Source organism: Dama dama, chromosome 25, assembly GCF_033118175.1.
Source record: "Dama dama isolate Ldn47 chromosome 25, ASM3311817v1, whole genome shotgun sequence".
In the NCBI taxonomy this organism is placed as follows: Eukaryota; Metazoa; Chordata; class Mammalia; order Artiodactyla; family Cervidae; genus Dama; species Dama dama.
The window spans coordinates 25,902,043-25,920,738 of record NC_083705.1 but is presented as its reverse complement, the minus strand read 5'-3'; the positions used below and the strand labels follow the sequence as shown (position 1 = coordinate 25,920,738).

The following is an 18,696-nucleotide window of genomic DNA, read 5'->3' as shown; positions in this document are numbered from 1 at the left end:
TTCCCTAAGGACAGTATTTAAGAAGTAATGGACACTCAAAATTAGTTAAACAAAAAGTAACAGTGTCCTTTATTATGTAATAAAGGTCATTTATGACAAACCCATCAGTTAAAAATCATACTCAGTGGTGAAAAGCTGAAAGCCTTTCCTCTAAATTCAGGAATAAGACAAGGATGTCCACTCCCACCACGTCAATTTAACATAGTATTGGAAGGAAGATCTCACCACAGCAATCAGACAGAAAAAAGAAAAGCCATCCAAACTGAAAGAGAACTAAAATTGTTACTATTCGCATAGAAAACCCTAAAATTTCCACCCAAAAGCTAATAAATGTATTCAGCAAAGTTGCAGGCTACAGGTTAATATGCAGAAATCTGTTGCATTTCTGTACACTAATAATGAAATATCAAAAAAAGAAAGTCAAAAAAGATAATGTCATTAGATTTAAATCAAAAAGAATAAAATACATAGGAATAAATTTAACTGAGTAGGTGAAAGGCCTGTACTCTGAAAACAATAAAACATCGATGAAGGAAAATGCAGATGATAGACAGAAACGAAAAGATATCTCATGCTCTTGAATTAGAGTGATTAATATTGTTAAAATGGATATACTACCCAAGACAGCATACAGATTTGATACAATCCCTATCAAATAGCAATGACATTTTCCACAAAATTAGGACAGAAAAATCCTAAAATTCATTGTTGTTGTTGTCGAGTTGCCAAGTTGCGTCCGACTCTGTGTGACCCTGTGGACTGCAGTATGCCAGGCCTCTGTGTCCCTCACCACATCCTGGAGTTTGCTTAAGTTCATGTCTATTGAATCAATGCTGCCTTCCAACCATTCCATCCTCTGTTGCCCTCTTCTCCTTCTGCCTTCAATCCTTCCCAACTTCAGGATCTTTTCCAATGAGTTGGCTCTTCACATCAGGTGGCCAAAGTGTTGGAGCTTCAACTTCAGCATCAGTCCTTTCAGTGAATATTCAGGACTGATTTCCTTTAGGATTGACTGGTTTGATCTCCTTGCTGTCCAAGGGACTCTCAAGAGTCTTCTCTAGCACCACAGTTCAGAAGCATGAATGCTTTGTTGCTCTGCCTTCTTTATGGTCCAACCCTCACATCCATACATGACTACTAGAAAGACCATAATCTTGACTATATGGACCTTTGTTGGCAAAGTGATGTCTTTGCTTTTTAATACACTGTCTAGGTTTGTTGTAGCTTTCCTGCCAGGAAGCAGTTTTCTTCTATTTTCATGGCTGCAGTCACCATCCATAGTGATTTTAGAGCCCAAGAAGAGGAAATCTCTTACTGCTTCCACCTTTGCCCCTTCTATTTACCAAGAAGTGATGGGACTGGATGCCATGATCTTAGTTTTTTTAATACTGAGTTTTAGGCCAGCTTTTTCACTTTCCTCTTTCACCCGCATCAAGAGGCTCTTCAGTTCCTCTTTACTTTCTGCCATTAAAGTGGTATCATCCATCTACATATCTGAGGTTATTGATATTTCTCCTGGCAATGTTGATTCCAGCCTGTAACTCATCCAGCCCGACATTTCACTTGATGTGCTCTGCATATAAGTTAAATAAACAGGGTGACAATAAACAGCCTTGCTGTACTCCTTTCTCAATTTTGAACCAGTCAGTTGTTCGATATAAGGTTCTTAATGTTGCTTCTTGACCCACATACAGATTTCTCAGGAGACAGGTAAGATATTCTGGTATTCCCATCTCTTGAAGAATTTCCCACAGTTTGTTATGATCCACACAGTCAAAGGCTTTAGTGTAAAATTCATATGGAACCACAGAAGACGCAGAATAACCAAAGCAATCTTGAGAGAAAAGAACAAATTTGGAGCTGTCACCCTCCCACTCTTCAAACTATACTACAAAGCTACAGTAATCAAAACAGCATGGTACTGGTACAGAAACCAGACACAGAGATTAATGAACAGAATAAAGAGCCCAGAAGTAAATTCACACACCTGTGGTCAATTAATCTACAACAAAGAGGGCAAGAATATACAATGGAGAGAAGGAGGTCTCTTCAACATGTGGTTCTAGGAAAGCTGGACAGCCACATGTGAAACAGAGATTAGAACATTTTCTTCCAACATTAAAAAAAATCAAAATGAATTAATGACTTAAATGTAAGACCTGAAACCATAAAACTTCTAGAAGAGAACATAGGCAGAACACTTATGATGTAAATTGTAGCAATATTTTTTGCATCTGTCTCCTAAGGCAAAAAAAAAAAAAGCAAAAATAAATAGAACCTAATTAAACTTCAAAGCTTTTGCACAGTAAAGGAAACCATTGGCAAGACAATAAGCCTATAGAATGGGAGAAACTACCTGCAAATGATATGACTGATGTGGATTAATATCTAAAATATACAAATAGCTCATATAACTCAGTATCAAAAAAAAAGATAAACAGCCCATTCAAAAAAATGAATGAAGACCTGAATAGACATTTTTCCAAAAAAGAAATATAGATGGTTAATAGACACATGAAAAGATGCTCAACACCACTAATTGTTAGAGAAATGCAAATTAAAATAGCAGTAAGATATCACCTCATACCTGTCAGGGTGGCCATCATCAAAAAGTCTGCAAATAACAGGTTTTTTCCTGGTAGCTTAGTGGTTAGGAGTCTGCCTGCCAGTGCAGGAGATACGGGTTCAATCCTTGATCTGGGGAGATCCCATATGCTGTGGAGCAGCTAAACCTGTGTGCCACAATTACTGAGACTGCTCTAGAGCTCAAGAACCCCAACTCCTGAGCCTACGTGCCACAGGTACTGAAGCCCAAGCCCTAGAGTCTGTGCTCTGCAACAAAAGAAGCCACCGCAATGAAAAGTCTGCACATCGCAATTAGAGAGTAGCCCCCGCTCACTGCAACTAGAGAAAAACCTGTGCAGCAACAAAGACCCAGTACAGCCATGAGTAAATTAATATTTTTTTTTAAAAAGTCTACAAATTACAAATGTTGGAGAGGATGTGGAGAAAAGGGAACCCTTACACTCTGTTGGTGGGAATGTAAATTGGTGCAGCCACTTACATTAGAGGCATTACATTACAAACAGTACAGAGGTTCCTGAAAAAAAAAGAAAAATGAAAAACTACAAATAGGTTTAACAGTGGATTCATTTGTGGATATATATACAGCGAAAAAAATAAGAGTAATTTGAAAAGGTACTTGCACCCCAGTGTTCATAGCAGCACTGTTTGTTTAGAATAGCCGTGATTTGGAAGCAATCCAGCTTCCCTGGTTGCTCAGCTGGTAAAGAATCCTCCTGCAATGCAGAAGACCTGGGTTCGAACCCTGGGTTGGAAAGATCCCCTGGAGAGGGGAATGGCTACCCACTCCAGGATTCTGGCCTGGAGAATTCCATAGACTACATAGTCCATGGGATCGCAAAGAGTCAGACAACGACTGAGCGACTTTCACTTTGACTTTAAAGTGTCCGTCAGTAGACAATTGGATAAAGAAAAAGGGGTGTATGAATATGAGTGGAATACTACTTTGTCATAGTAAAATAATGAAAGTTAGCCATATGTAGGAACAAGAGGCCATTATGCTTAGTGAAATAAGTCAAGACAGGGAAAGACAAATGCTCTATGATACCAATGATATGTGGAATCTAAAATATAATAATAACAAATGTATGCAGCACAGTAGAAGGAGACTTACAGATATGAAAAACAAATTAGTGTTACCAGAGGGGAGGGGAAAGGGAGGAGTGTCAAATTAGGGTTATGAGATTAAGAGATACAAACCACTGTATATTAAAAAATAGATAAACAACAAGGGTATATTGTATAGTATAGGGAATTATAACCATTATTGTGTAGTTACTGTTGATGGAGTGTTGTCTATAAAAATACTGAACCCCTAAAACTAATATAATGTTGTAAATCAGTGATACTTTAAAAAAAGTAACCATATCATTTTTAAATTCTGTCTTCTTAGAATTTGGAGATTTATTCTTGTACACATGTTCCAAATATAAGTGAGTGACAGTTGGAGTTGTTTGATGGAGGCTTCATGTCACATCTCTCTTCATTTTGTTTCCCTGTGGATGGTCATATTCATGGAATTGGGCTTGCATTAGCAACCAGTTTTTCAGTTATCCTAGGGAGATAATTGGGTTATTACAAGCATTATCCTTTCCATTGTAGAATATTCTGGCATTGACAGTTGGTGAAACAAAGGTATGACCTACTAGTGGTGGTCAATTTAATTAGCAAATATATTCTATAGGAGAGAATTAAAGTTGCTTTAAATGTGCTATCTCAAAGTGAAGTAGTGTGAAACTTAAAAAAAAAAGAATACATGTTGAAAAATGTATAGAAGTAAATGAAGATAAAAAGACAAGTACTCATTGGCTCTCTTAGTCTGCAGTAACTCCCTTATTCCCCCGAGGCAGCCACTGCTGATAGTGTGGTTTATAGTTTTTGAGGCAGTTTTTTGGTGCACACACAAGTATGTAATTTTTTAAAACGTTTTTTGTAGTTTCTTTTTTTTTTTCCATACATCCTGAATACTTTCTCTTAATAGTACAAAAAGGTCTGTTACTGTGTTAAGTGCTGTGTAGTATTACATATTATGGGTCTGTTTAATCATTAACATACCAAATGATTTCAAAATTGTTTTCATATTTTTCTATGTGCAATTCTACTGTGACCATTCTTTTTGTATGTGTGAATTTGTGCAAGTGCTTTTGAGTAACAGATTCTTAGTGAATAGTAGAAATGCCAGAACAATTGGTATCAACATTTTGAGTTTTGTAATTACTGCCAAATTTCCCTTCAAAAATTACCAGTTTTACCATTAAGTTTTAATTAGAACTTGATGTTTTCATAACATGATTTAAATTTCTTCTAAAAAATTGTTGAAATATACAGTCATGCACACATGATCATCTGCATATGGGAAACATTTCGTTTTAGCAGAAGAGAAGCAATCTTTTGGGAGGCGTCACATCTCTGACCCAGCAGGTATATACGGTAGTACAGAAGCAGCCAAGTTACTTTTAGCTTGATACCCTTGATCCTTTCTGTTTTTACCTCCAAATCGTGCCTTCTCTCATACCCTATAGTCATCTCTGACACTACCCCGACTCTCATAATTGTCAGTAGCTTGTTATCAGCTGTGATCAGTTTCCTCACCATCCCTCTCTCCTTAATGGAGGAGAAGGGAACAACGGAGGATGAGATGGTTGGATGACCTTGCCAACTCAATGGATATGAGTTTGAGAAAACTCTGGCAGATAGTGAAGGACAGGGAAGCCTGGTGTGCTACAGTCCATGGGTCGCAAATTGTCCAACAGAACTTAGCGACTGAACAACAAGAACAAGTTTCCCTGTTGGCTCAATGAGTTTATTATTCCCATCTCCCTCACTGCAGGTTTTTCACCCCTTGCACTATAAGAGTACTCAGAGTGTTTAAGAGCTTAGCAGTTAGACAACCTGCATTAGAGTTCTAGTCCCTTTGCTGTCCAGCACTTTTAGTGGAGGGAAGGAACTAATTTCCTCAGGGCTTAGTTTTCTTATTTGTAAAACAGTCGTAAAGAGTGCCTATTTCATAAGGTCAGGAGAGTTATAAAGGAGTAAAGTTGAGTTGCTATTTTCCATCATTGTGATGTGGCAGTTGATGTGAGTCTTCAGCTGGCAGTAGTATCGTTGAGGAAAATATTTGTGAAGTTTAAAAAAAAAAAAAACTTTGAAAATAATCTGAACAAATCATTCTTGAACCTTGCAAACATAGTAGATCTCTTTTAATAAATCAGAAGAGTCAGGGTATGTAAAAATGAGACTTTATGAGAACTTTGCATTTAATTATTTGTGTACTAAGTAATTGCTAATACATTAATACATCTGTTACTAGGTTATGGAAAATGACCTAACTCTTAAGCACTCTATGCTTATATTCTTCATTTTTTAATGAGCATTAGTGAATGTACAAGTGTTTTATTGCCCTTTATCCATATAAAAATACATGATTATTTCTGTACATGAATAAGTATATCACTGGAACTTCTGAAGTAAATTAAATGATAATAAGTGATGAGTAATAAAGTCAGGTGAGAGGAAAAGAGTAGAGGAGCTATAAACCTTGACAGGCCGATTTGAGTTCCCTGAGCTATATCCTGATTACAGTGCTCCTTATTTATTTCTTTGGCATTTAGCTAAAGGGAAGGTGGCTTGTTGAGGCTGGCGCACGCCTGGAGTCCCTTTGTCATTAGCTTCCAGGCTAAACAGGTTGTCCTCTCACAGTCCTGGAGAGGACACCACGCTGCATCATGGCAGCAGAATCACATGGACTGACCATTGAGACTAGGTGATGCAGGATCTGGCTGTCTCAGCCACCACAAGATTGTATATGGAAACGAAGACATTAGTTACTGCCTCGAAATGAGGATTTCAGTAAGAATAAAATTTAAAGGTTTTCTCAAGTGTGTGTTTATTCAGTACACATTATTAGATTATTTTTCAGTGGTCTTCCAGTTCTCATCCTTGCTAAAGAAAGATCTTTTTCTTCTGAACCTGTATCACTGAAGTTTGCAGCATTGCCTTTTCTCTCTCTGGGCCAATGTTTGATGTCAGGATTTTTGCTTTCAGCTTGTAAGACAGGTGTACCAGTGTCTTTGTAAGCCACAGACTTAATGTTTCCTATCTTTAATAGCAGGCACTAAAACTGTAGGAGATGGCATTCTTTTATAGGTCCTGCAAAAGAGGCTGAATTAATCACCTCTGCAGTGTAGACATCTGCTTCCTGCATTCTTCCTCTGTAGACTGAATTTGACAATTAAATTTTAACAACAATAAAAAAAGAGCACTGCTACTTAAATATAAATGCTTAAAGCATTATTTGGACAACCGTGGTATTTAGGCAGTTAGGTCACAGTTAAGATGAAGATGTAAACTAAAACCTTTCACTTTTTGTTTGAATTTGTTTTCCAGCAGTTTTGAGAAAAGAGAAATAATTAAATTCCCCATTAGAATACAAGGCTGTGAATAATTCCACATACCAAATATAGCATGAGCCAGTTATTGAATATATGTTAATATCTCAGTTTAAAATTTGCAGTGTGATTTGGTGGTGTCCAGTGCTTGGAATTGACTGTTTTTGTGATAAGAGACAGACATCTTAGTCAATAGGTCTTACATTTATTATACTTTGGTGAGTACACTGGACTTGGTGAGTACTTTTCAATCCAAAGATCCAGAATGTGCCACCATGTTTAAGATTCCCTCCAAATACAGTATTGTTTTCCAGCCGCACTTCCCATCTCCACAGCCCCTGCCATGTTATCTATGGCAAGGATTCTGGTTCAGTAGGTCTGAAGTGGTGCCTAAGCATCTACTTTTCACAGTGTGCCTCAGGAGTCTTGATACACTCCTGATCTTGAGAACTGCTGGGGTAAGAGTTTTGATACTGGAGTAAATCAAAACTAAAGCAGAACCAAATCAAGTAGCAGACAGGGCAGGCCAGAGACTTGTACAGTAGTTCTTCACGTTCATGAACTCTCCTTTGCTCTCCTCCTATGGCATTATATAACCAAGGTAGGAGAGAGAATCAAATTCATACACTTTGGCTGGGAGCAAGAGCCAATAAAACCGTTGCACTTTGTTCAACAGATAATTTCACTTTCCCTGAAGGCTTGAAACTTTGTAAAATTAAGCTTTAGTCATAAAATGCTCACAAAGATTAATTACACAGTTATAAAAGTTACAGAGTTTATAATTATAAATATAAATAAGGATAAAAAATATGATAGTTTTAAAACACTTTAAAGGACCATTTAATTTATATACACAGATTCTGGTTCCTGCCCGGTGTGGTTTATATCTAATAGCAAATGTATAAATGCTTGAATTATGTTTCTCTTTGCCTGCCTTTTTCAAAGCTAAATTCTGAGAGGTTTGTCTTTGATTATAGACAGCCATTAGCAAGTAGAAATAAATCTTGCACATCTACATTTTATGCAAGGCTTAGTCAGTACTTTAATGCATATAATCATGACATTTAGGATTTAAGCGTTTGGACTTCAGCATTAAAGTTTAATAAATAAATTTCCTCTTTTGGGAGGGTTGTTGTAAACATGAATTCCCTGGTATATAATGTAAAGTGTATGTGTCTTTTTTCCTAAAATGTTGAGTTATGTTTAGAGTAAATTTATGTTTTATTTACCAACTAATTACCTTTGTGTGCATTCTTACGACTAAATTGTTTTCTGCATAGTCACATGAGAAAATTTCTAATTTTTATTACTTAATTTTTTATTCCTACATAATAGAAGATTAGGGTTGAGGAAACAGAGACCTATCTTTGTGCAGGTGTGTGTCTGTGTCATCTTTCTCTAGAATCAAAGAGGTGAGCTGGATTAGGGTTTGTGTATCCCTATGGGATACAGATATAACCCCAGTAGTTAATTAGCTCTTCACAATATTGTGTGTGCTTAAATTTTCCTGTAAAGGAGAAACATGCTAACAGATCCCAGTATTCTTCCTTAAATTTTTCTTTGATTTATGGTTGACAGCCACTGCCTTGATGCTTTCAGGGTTCAACCTGAGCTCCAAGGTTCTGGGATATATTCTTCGGCAGGGGAGAGAACTGGGAGACTGCATTTGGCAGTGTGGGCTGTGGACAGACAGGTCATAACCACCCTGAACCTGTGTTTCTCCATCTATAGAAAGGGGATCATGAGCTATACTCACCTCCAGGGGACATTGTGAGAAGAAAATGAAATATAATTCATGTGAGGATACTTGAGCAGTAGTTCGTCTTTGATAGGATTTCCTTCCTTGGTAGGAGTGGAATGTATGTATATCTTTCTACCTCCTTGTTTTCCCCCCATTCCTCCCAGTACTTGATAGTGGCTCTTGCCCAGCCTTTAAGTGTTGGCCTTCCTTATGGTTCCATCCTAGACAATTTTTTAACCCTGTACCGTGTCCCATAGTATATCTAGCTCCATACTTTAAATCCTTTCCCCTCTTCTTGGCTGAGTATCTCAGAGGTACTTCAAATTCACCACGTCTAAAACTGAACTCATGGACTTCCCTGGTGGTCCAGTGGTTAAGATTCAGTGCTTCCACTGCAGGGGGTGTAAGTTCTGTACCTGGTTGGGGAACTAAGATCCTGCATATCGAGAGGTGTGGCCAAGATATTAAAAATAATAATAATACAAAAATCTGTACTCATGATCCACATACTGCCCCTCCCTGAAACCTGATCCTGCTGCTCTGGTGGTCTGTGTATCAGGGAGTGAGTCATCCAGTGTGTTATCTAATTGTATAATCCAGAAAACTGTGTCTCTCTGAGTTCCCTGACCACCCATATTTCAGGTGTATCTTTCCACTGCAGTACATAAAGAATCTTCACATTCACTTTTATGGCTGCTTGAAAATCCCATGGATGATGGAGCCTGGTGGGCTACAGTCCACGGGGTCGCAAAGAGTCGGACATGACTGAGCGACTCCACCACCACCACCAATACGCCATGGTAGGACTGTTGAAATTGATGTGTATCAGAGCAGAACATCTTCTACTTTCTAGATTATTCTTTTCTTCTACTCTGCATGGCCTTGTTGTGAATTACCATTCATTACTTTTAGGGAGAAAAAAGTAAGCTCCTCACCTGTCAGTGTTCCCTGGCCCTGCTGTTCTCGAGTTGTCTTGTATTGCTCTTCTCCTTCATCCTCTCCTGTTGGGTTGCATGGACATGTATGTTTTGTTTCATCCACACACCGTGTTCCCTTCTGCCTGAGACCTCTGCGTAAGCCTTAGTCTCACATGTAGATTCAGTGCTTCCTTTTCCTGCCTTTAGTTATCTTCTAATCTGCTTAAGGCAGATCTCAGCTCCGTATGCTTATTCTGCCAATCCAAGGCCAGGTCAGAGCTCTCTGATACAGTCTCCTGGCTCTTTGTCCTTTGCTATGAACAGTTCATTTATTCTTAAATGTTTATATGGGTGATTACATTGGTATTTGTTTCACACACTTAAAGCAGTGTTTCTATAATAGTAAATTGCAACCCATTATTCATTATGAAATCAGTTTTAAAAATTATGAGCTTTTAAAAAGTGAAATAGTACAGAAAATATCAGATCTTCTCACTTTTACAGTAAGGATATTTTTTGGTCATACTGTTGCTTCAGATTAATAAATAGATGTGATCATATAAGTGTCCAGATACACAGGTGTATTGGGTATGGTATTAATTATGTTTCTTATTGTGGCTCTTAGTCAAAAAAGTTTGAAAGCCATTGACTAGATGGTAAATTCTATGAGGACAGGAATTCTGTTTTGTACCCCATTCCATCCCTGAGTCTAGCAGAGGACTCTCAGTAAGTATGTTGGCTGAGTGGATGAACACACACTTTTTCAGGGAGGTCCACAGACCTATTCTTGCTCCTAGCGACTAATGGAACCTGGTCCCAAGTGCGTGTTGGTGATTATTTCCTTGGCCAAATGAGTCTGTGTGAGATTATTAAAAGAAAAGAAGTGTGGAACCATATCTACAGAGTTTCTTTTAGGGCTTAATAAGCAGATGAAACACTATTAATGAGAGGTTTTAGATTTAGTTTTTGTATTACTTAATCTTAGACCTTTAATACCATTTTATTTTATTAATAAATATAAAACAGTTTTCACTTGCCTAAATACCCAGGTAATTTTAATTTCTAAGGTAGTCTGCAGACTGTTACATAGATGTTATCTTTTGTGTTTACTTCAGCAATAAAATATTTATGCAGTTTGGCAAGGTGATACTACAACCTGGTTTAGTACAACAGCTGCACTGCCTGTTCCCGAGTGGCTTGATTTCCCTTTTTAATCTTTGGTTTTCTGCAGCTGAAGACCTATGTCAGCATGTAGTTTATACACAGCAAATAATGGTGAGAGCTTCTTGAATTAACAGAGTCAAGAGAAATACTCTGCTGAGTTTACTTGGTTTCATATTTTTCTAATGTCTTTGAAAAACATCTTACTAACAAGCCGTACACAGCAGAGATTTATAAACATATATATTTACAATGAGACGATATTTACAATATTTACAATATTACAGTATTTACATTTTTGTGAATTTTTTTATTCTTTAGAGAACCTGTAAACTCATCTCCTCATGTACAGTCTCTGATATTAAAAAAAGGAAACGTCTCAGTTCTTAAGTCAACACCTTTCAGCTTAGCACAGATCAGCAAAGTTCTGCATATAAAAGAATAATTTCACACTTATTTTCGGTCATACATTTGTATGTATATTGAGATTGGATTAAAAAGTATTTAGGCAAAAAGTGTAGAATCTTAATTCTTTTCAAGTTTATTGTCAGATCCTTTTAGCACAGAGTTTTTATCTAGCATATGTGTTATTTTTTCTTTCTATTTCTAGGTGCTCCTGACCCAACAGCAGGTGCTAGTATAGATGATGAAAACTGCTGGCACTTAGATGAAGAGCAGGTTCAAGAACAGGTTAAACTGTTCCTTTCCCAGGGCGGGTACCACGGATCAGGGAAGCAGCTTAATTTGCTCTTTGCAAAGGTATGACTTTTTATTTTTAAAGAAATATTCTAAATATATACATTTATAGAAAGTATATACTACCATGTACAGAATAAGATAAAGGCTTCTTTGTAAATTTTTTTTCTTTTTTTAAGAAATGGGAATTGCCTGGCAGTCCAGTGGTTAGGACTCCACACTTTTACTGCTGGGGCTCCAGTTCAGTCCCTCGGCAGGGGTGACCAAGATCCTGTCAGCTGAGTGGCATGGCCCAAGGGAAAAAAAATAAACAAAGTTATAATCAACCATTAGAGACTTCTGTGTTGTAATGCAAGCATTAATTTACTTAGATGTCTTTAGGTAAGATATGGGCCATTTTTGTCTTTTTTCAGTTCTTATACAATTTTGAAAAACTGTTCAATACTAAAAATAGCTTGATGTTAATTGAAATGCCATTTTTTCAGTTTTTTTTAATTTTTCTGGTTATTTTTCCCAAGTAGAGCATAAATTTGAATATAGTCCTTAAGATATGCTTTGTATAATTAGTTTAATGTCAGTGTTTTAAAATTAGTTTCAAGAACGTAAACTTTGGAGTCATAGAATCCTGGGTTTAAATCTCAGTTCTAAAATCTTGAGTGTGTATACCTTTGCAAGTTAAGTCAGTTTCCTCATGTATAAATTTAGCTAAATAATAGCATATCCCTTCAAGTTGTTGTGATTATGATGTTATATTATAATGGTGTCTTAACAGTAGTTGGGTCTTGGTAAATGTTAATTTTCATCACAAACATTTGATAGCCTAAGAGACAAAAGTTATCTTTAGTATAAGTTCATTGTGAACAGAAGCTGCGTCTGTTGCTTTACACAGAACTTGAGTACCATGAACACAGTTCTAAATACTGGATAAAATGCTTTTTAAATAATGTTAAGGCAATGTCTTTTCATTGGGGGTGCAGCCATCATTATAGATAATGAATTCAGATTGGTTTTAAAGGAACAGGTAACTATGTTCATTGATACTTTCGTTAAACAATTTCTCTCATATTCATAGTAATTAAAACCTTTTGTGGGTAAGTTAGTCACTCAATCATGTCCGACTCTTTGCAACTCCATGGACGATAGCCCACCAGGCTCCTCTGTCCAATAGGATTTCCTAGGCAAGAATACTGGAGTGGATTGCCATTTCTCAGAAGAATTAAAGTAAACGGTTATTGCTTATGGCCCAAAACTAGTGTATTCTGATTAATGAAAACCCTTTACATAAAGATTTAGCCCGGGATTTTCCTGGCAGTCCAGTGGTTTAAGACTCCGAGCTCCCACTTCAGTGAGCACAGGTTCCATCCCTGGTCAGGAAGCTAAGATCCCACATGCCATGCAGTGCAGCCCTTAAAAAAGGTTTTATCTCATGTACCATATACAGATTGCCAGTTTTTCAAGAATTATAGTAGTGGCTCAAACAGTAAAAAATCTGCCTGCAATTCAAGAGGCCCAGTTTAATTCCTCGGTCCGGAAGATCCCCTGGAGAAGGAAGTGGCTACTCACTCCAGTATTCTTGCCTGGAGAATCCCATGGACAGAGGAGCCTGGTGGGCTACAGTCCACAGGGTCGCAAAGAGTCAGACACGACTGAGTGACTTTCATTTTTCACTTTCAAGAATACATCTAACTCTAAAATTATTTCACATGACTTAATGAATCTTTGGTAATTCATAGCACTTCAAACTCTTGTAATGTGTCAGAGTCAACAGTCTGAAATTAATTACCTTTAGGCTATATAGATGTGCTTGAGTGTTGGTTAATAGTTCTGGGTTTATATGCTTAGTAGTAAAGCATTTATTTTCATTGCTGTTGCTAACTGAGTAGTAGGTTAGAAATTCATCAGGGAAATAAATGCTAAATTAAATCTATAATGTGCAGAGGTAATATTAAAGGTTTGGTGTATTTAGACACACAGTAAGTATTTCTTAGATTCTCATATCAGTAGAAAGTACACTGCGGCCTAGAGGAAACAATGTGAAAGGAATTAGATGGGCCTGCAATTGCTGTTTTTATCTGTATGTATGATGTTCACATTGTTAAATGTTAAATGAAGTAACAGCAACATCTAATTTTCAAAATGGCATAATTTCCAGAGTTAAGACAGATCCGGATTCTGATTCCAGTTGTTCCTCTTGTCCTTTGGACAAGTTACTTCACTTCTGAGGCATGGCTTTATAATTTGTAAAATGAGTATTATAATCTGCCCTACTTTTTATGGTTGTTGTAAAGATTAAGAGGCACAGTATAAATGTAAAACTCTTTAGCAAGATGCCCAACAAGTGACACCTCCATTTCTTCCTGCTTTTTAGTACTTCTTAAGGTTACTGAAACAGCCCTCCTGGAAGCACCCTTGTGATTCAGGGTAGAAGTGCGTTCGAGTTCTCTACGAGACTCAAACTCTGAGGCCCGTGGAGAGGCGGTTCCGTTACTTCTCAGGGTGCAGGCCTGAGGCAGAATACATTGACCTAGAGGTTTAGGCTGCTTTATTAAAGATCTACTGTTTCCTCCTTCATTTGGCTTTCACATAGGAAGACTTGAATAAAAGGACTCTCCCCTCTCCTTCAGTACTGCCTGTGACCTCGCTCCACTGCCTTCCTGTCAGCTTAGACTCCTAGTTGTTGAACACATAACATTTCACGCTTTAGGAATGGGTGGATTCATTAGGATTTCCTGTAGAGCAACTTAGCCTTATGTTTCTTTCTTTGCTTTCTCATTTATTTGGGAGCTATAACAGAAGAATAATGGACAGAGCTTGATGTTCCAAAACAGAGAAGCAGAGTTAATTTATGAAGTCACTTATGATTCTGCTATAAGGATTGCTCATTTGGAGCAAAAGAGTTCTTGAACTTACACAGCCCTGAACATTTCCTCTTACCATTGCAAAAGCAGTCCCATCTGCATGAATAGAAGTATGTGTTGCTCTTTATGTTGAAATCCTTGTCTAGTGCAATTACTAGTTTACCTCAAAAAACAAAGGACTTGTATAGCTTGTGCTTGAATATGCTAAAAAACCCCACTGAACCGTACAGTTTAAAGTGGTGAATTGTATGTATGTGAATAAAGTTAAAAAAAAAAAACAAAACAAAGGACAGATGCTATTACTATAAACATCATTAGATCAGTTTAGAAGATCTCTAAAGAGTTTTTGGTACAGTTCTTTAGACCCATTACTCTGGTGGTATGTGCAGTCAGTTAGAGAGTTAAGAAGGTACCAAATGATTTGTCTTGTTTGTTTTGGTATTGTTGCTTTGCAGTCTGGCAAAAACATTTTTAGAGGGGAATTGGTAAGTTAGGCAATTTCCTTTTTCTTATGTGGATTCTAAAACACAATTTTAAAACTATTAATGGTCATTCTTTGATTAAATTGCCATTGAGGACAGAGGCTTGTTTTTAACAACTGTTGTTTGCTTAAAAAGGGTGGTGTTAAAAGAATCCACCACCACCACCAACACCACCCCTGTAACTTCACTCCCCAAAGAAGTAAAGTGTTCTGTCTCTGTATTACTGTTCATTATTTAACATTTTTCTGAAGGTGTTTTTTTCCTCCCACTAGGTGCGGGAGATGTTGAAGATGAGGGACTCAAATGGGGCCCGAATGTTGACTTTGATAACAGAGCAATTCATGGCTGACCCTCGTCTGTCACTTTGGAGGCAACAAGGCACTGCAATGACTGACAAATATAGGCAGCTCTGGGATGAGTTGGGTAAGTATAAATCTTCTGATGAATTGCCATTGAGTTATGTGCGGCTGAAGACTGGGATAGAAAGTGTAAAAAGCATGGTCAGAATATTGCAGAAGAGAGAGCTGCTTTTCTATGAACCTGTCGCCATTGTATACGGGCTAGGACAGGGAGAATGAAGCATTTGTAGGAGTCAGTCTTGGCAGCATTTGGGGGGAATTGTCTGATGTCGAGGAAAGCAAGCACAGGTCTGCTTTTAAGTATTTTGATGGGGGCGAATGTGTATTTCCAGATAGTTATTTGGTACAATAGAATTGATTATTTGTTTCCAGACTAATGTTGTAATCAGTTCAGCTGGAATTTGGCTGTTTTCCCCTTTTACCTACATTAAAGTTATTGAAAGTAATTTGAGTCGTCATTTTTAAAAATTATTCTCAACTTAGATGAACTACTGATTGTCAGAATGGAAAAGTCACAGCAAACTCTATAATTTTTATTGCTTTCCAAATCCATGGTGGTAAAGATGTAAATACAGCAGGTGGTTGAAAAAAATAAGAAATCCACTACTTGTGTTTACTGAGAAATTTGCAGAAGTGACTCTTGTTACTCAGTACTCATTGCTAGAGAAATTAGTAATTAATTTGTTATCTTGTCTGTTAAGAAGTCTGTATGTGACAAATGGAATTTTTGGCAAATATTTTGTCAGTTCCTATTTTAATTTTATGTTCTGGATATTTATTAGAAGGTTTGGCTTCCCTTGTGGCTCAGCTGGTAAAGAATCCGCCTGCAATGCAGGAGACTTGGGTTTGATCCCTGGGTTGGGAAGATCCCCTGGAGAAGGGAAAGGCTACCCATTCCAGTGTTCTGGCCTAGAGAATTCCACTAACTCCATAGTCCATGGGGTCACAAAGAGTCGGACACGACTGAGCGACTTTCACTTTAACTTTCTAGTTTCAGTGAAATAGAATAGTAGAAGTCTTCATACCTTCACCTTCTGTCTTCCTCTTGGCTATTGATGGGCCACATCATGCTATTTGATCCCATGCCCAGATCAAGAAAGCCTGTTGTCTGTGAAGATACCAGTTATAATGCTTGGAAGGGACCTTTAAGATGAACTGCTTACAGATAAGGAAACTAAAGTCTGAGGAGGTTAAGAAACTTCCACAAAATGACATAGTGTGACCCTTTAAAGTTATACAGCAAGATGGTAAAGAATTGGACATCATAGTTTCCTTTTTCCCATTAATAGGATGTATGTTCAGGAACTGGTTTGTGGATGACAGCTCTTGTTTGTTTTTTAACATGTGTCTGCTATTTCCCAATGTTAAGATACTTGTTGACCTTCTCCTGAAGTATTTTTTTATTAAGTATCTTGTAATAATTTAATCTTAGTACTTTCCTTGGGTCACCGGAAGTAACGTTAGTGGCCTTTCTCTCAGTCAGAATTTAAATCAGTCTGTAACTCGAGTGGATCCTTTCAGTGGCCTGGCAGGAAATGTTTGGGAGCTCAGTGTGGTACTTGGAGAACACAAGTGTAATGTGTGGTTTAAACAAAAATTTTTATAAAATACTGAGTGATTTATAAGTAAAGACTTCTCAATTTTGTAACTCTACAGTAAGTGTTGAATTGACTAGTTGGTTTATGGCAGTAAAAAGGATTAACATTAAAAAAATAACTATAATGAAGGTAATCATTTCAGGAAAAATTATTGGATTATTAGATGAATAAAATTTAAAGAGCTTTGGTACTTAAAGAAGCTTAAAATTACAGATAACTAATTAGAAAGAATATATCAACTAAATATTTTGGTTACCAAAAAATGGTACAAGTGATACAGTTAAATAAAAATTTCAGTGTTTACATTTAATCCATTAGTTGTAGTTCACTTTTGCAAGTTAGCCTTGAAAATTATGTACTTCAACCCCCAATCAAAAGTATTAATTCTCATTAGGCAGAAGTTTTCACTAGCTGATTCTTGTTACACACTCTGATGGACTACCTTTCTAATTATGGACCAGGCTTTATACAGGTTCTTTGATTTCAGTCCAGGATGAAGAATACATATTCTTGGCCTGTGTTTTCTTTTTTTCACAAATCAAGCCTCCCCCCCCGCCCCCACCCCCCGCTCCCCCTGCCATCCAGTCATTACTAGACAGCTATAAATTCTCCTGCATACTGCGATGGTGAGCACAGGTCACTTGCCATTTTAATGAGGTCTAAGTTCTGTGAAGAATCTCACGTGGGCGTGACAGTAGCGCTCACATCTTCATTCACCAAAAAAATTAACTAAAAGTTGCTTCTGGACTACAAAAGAAAAGGATTTTGCTTCTTAAGAAAATGGGGGAATTTGACTTTGTGCCCCTGCACAGGGCTCACATTGCTTCAAGGCTCTGCTTTGGAATTAAATGCTGAGCACTGCCAGATGCCAGACATTGAGAAGAGGCTGAGTTTTGTCGGCAAATGGGATCTGCAAGTTAATTGGTGTTTTCTGCAGGCTTCTGGCTGTGAAATGAAATTGGAAGCCCTTTAGCCACATGGATAATACAGGACCTGAATACAAATGTCACATGTCACCATCAGGACCCACTGTGAGACAATAGTGTTCCCACTCCAACACTGCACCATTACAGATCATTTAAATATGGGGATTACATTTAAACTAAAAGCCCCATTTGCCTTTTACTGCAATTTAAATGTCCTCTTAGCAAAAGCTAAGTGACAAATTAAATGAAAAAAGTGCCCACATTTTTAAAGCTGTAATGCAAAACAACCTTTTATTGCTTCTCATGTGCCACGAATGAATCATTATACTTGTCAACCCTAAACCAAGCCATAATTGGAGCAGCTACTGTTATCAAAGTAGGGCCGCTCTGTGACAGCTTAATAAAGCTGAAACTGTTAAATTAAATCTCAGATGCTTAACTCCTTAGCACCGGTGGATTCAATGGGTCCATTTCTGGCAATGGCCAATACACCAGGAGAAAAAAAATTCCTGGCATGAACGCCTTAATCTGATGAAAGTGTACAAGTAAGAGTATCTCAGCCAAGTAACTGCTGCTTGGCAGAGAGATTCAGAGGCATCAGATTGTCAGCCAGATTACAAAATTCTATTTTTCTTTCATAAGATCAGATACCCCCCTCCCCAAGATTTACAGTTTTTTGAGTATATGTGATTTATTATAGTGCAAGTGCTGATGTTTCAAAGTTAGTTTTAAAAAACCTATTCATTTAGTTCTTTCTTTCATTCAGATAAATACATGCAATCTTATTTGAGGTAGCAACAGGCCCAATTTCTTTCCCCCATTCTCTGGCTAACAAAGGGATGATTATGCTCAGTTCTTTTCTAAAATAAATGCCTATGATATTCATTTGGTCCGAGTTAATTTTTCTGATTTATGCCGTGATTTTCATAATGTAGTATGAAATAGATTCAGATGCATACTATTAAGATTCTGTGAGTCAGTTCTTCC

General features: G+C 37.4%; 1 protein-coding gene across 3 annotated transcripts in view; it reads left to right on the top strand.

Moving 5' to 3' along the window:
• Positions 1–18,696, top strand: part of ZSWIM6 (zinc finger SWIM-type containing 6) — a 213,104-nt gene that overhangs the window by 135,588 nt on the left and 58,820 nt on the right. For all 3 annotated transcript variants that reach the window (XM_061129726.1, XM_061129728.1, XM_061129727.1), the window contains exons 3-4: positions 11,401–11,549; positions 15,099–15,249. In XM_061129726.1, the coding sequence (XP_060985709.1) occupies positions 11,401–11,549; positions 15,099–15,249 (300 nt within the window). The remainder of the gene's footprint in view (positions 1–11,400; positions 11,550–15,098; positions 15,250–18,696) is intronic.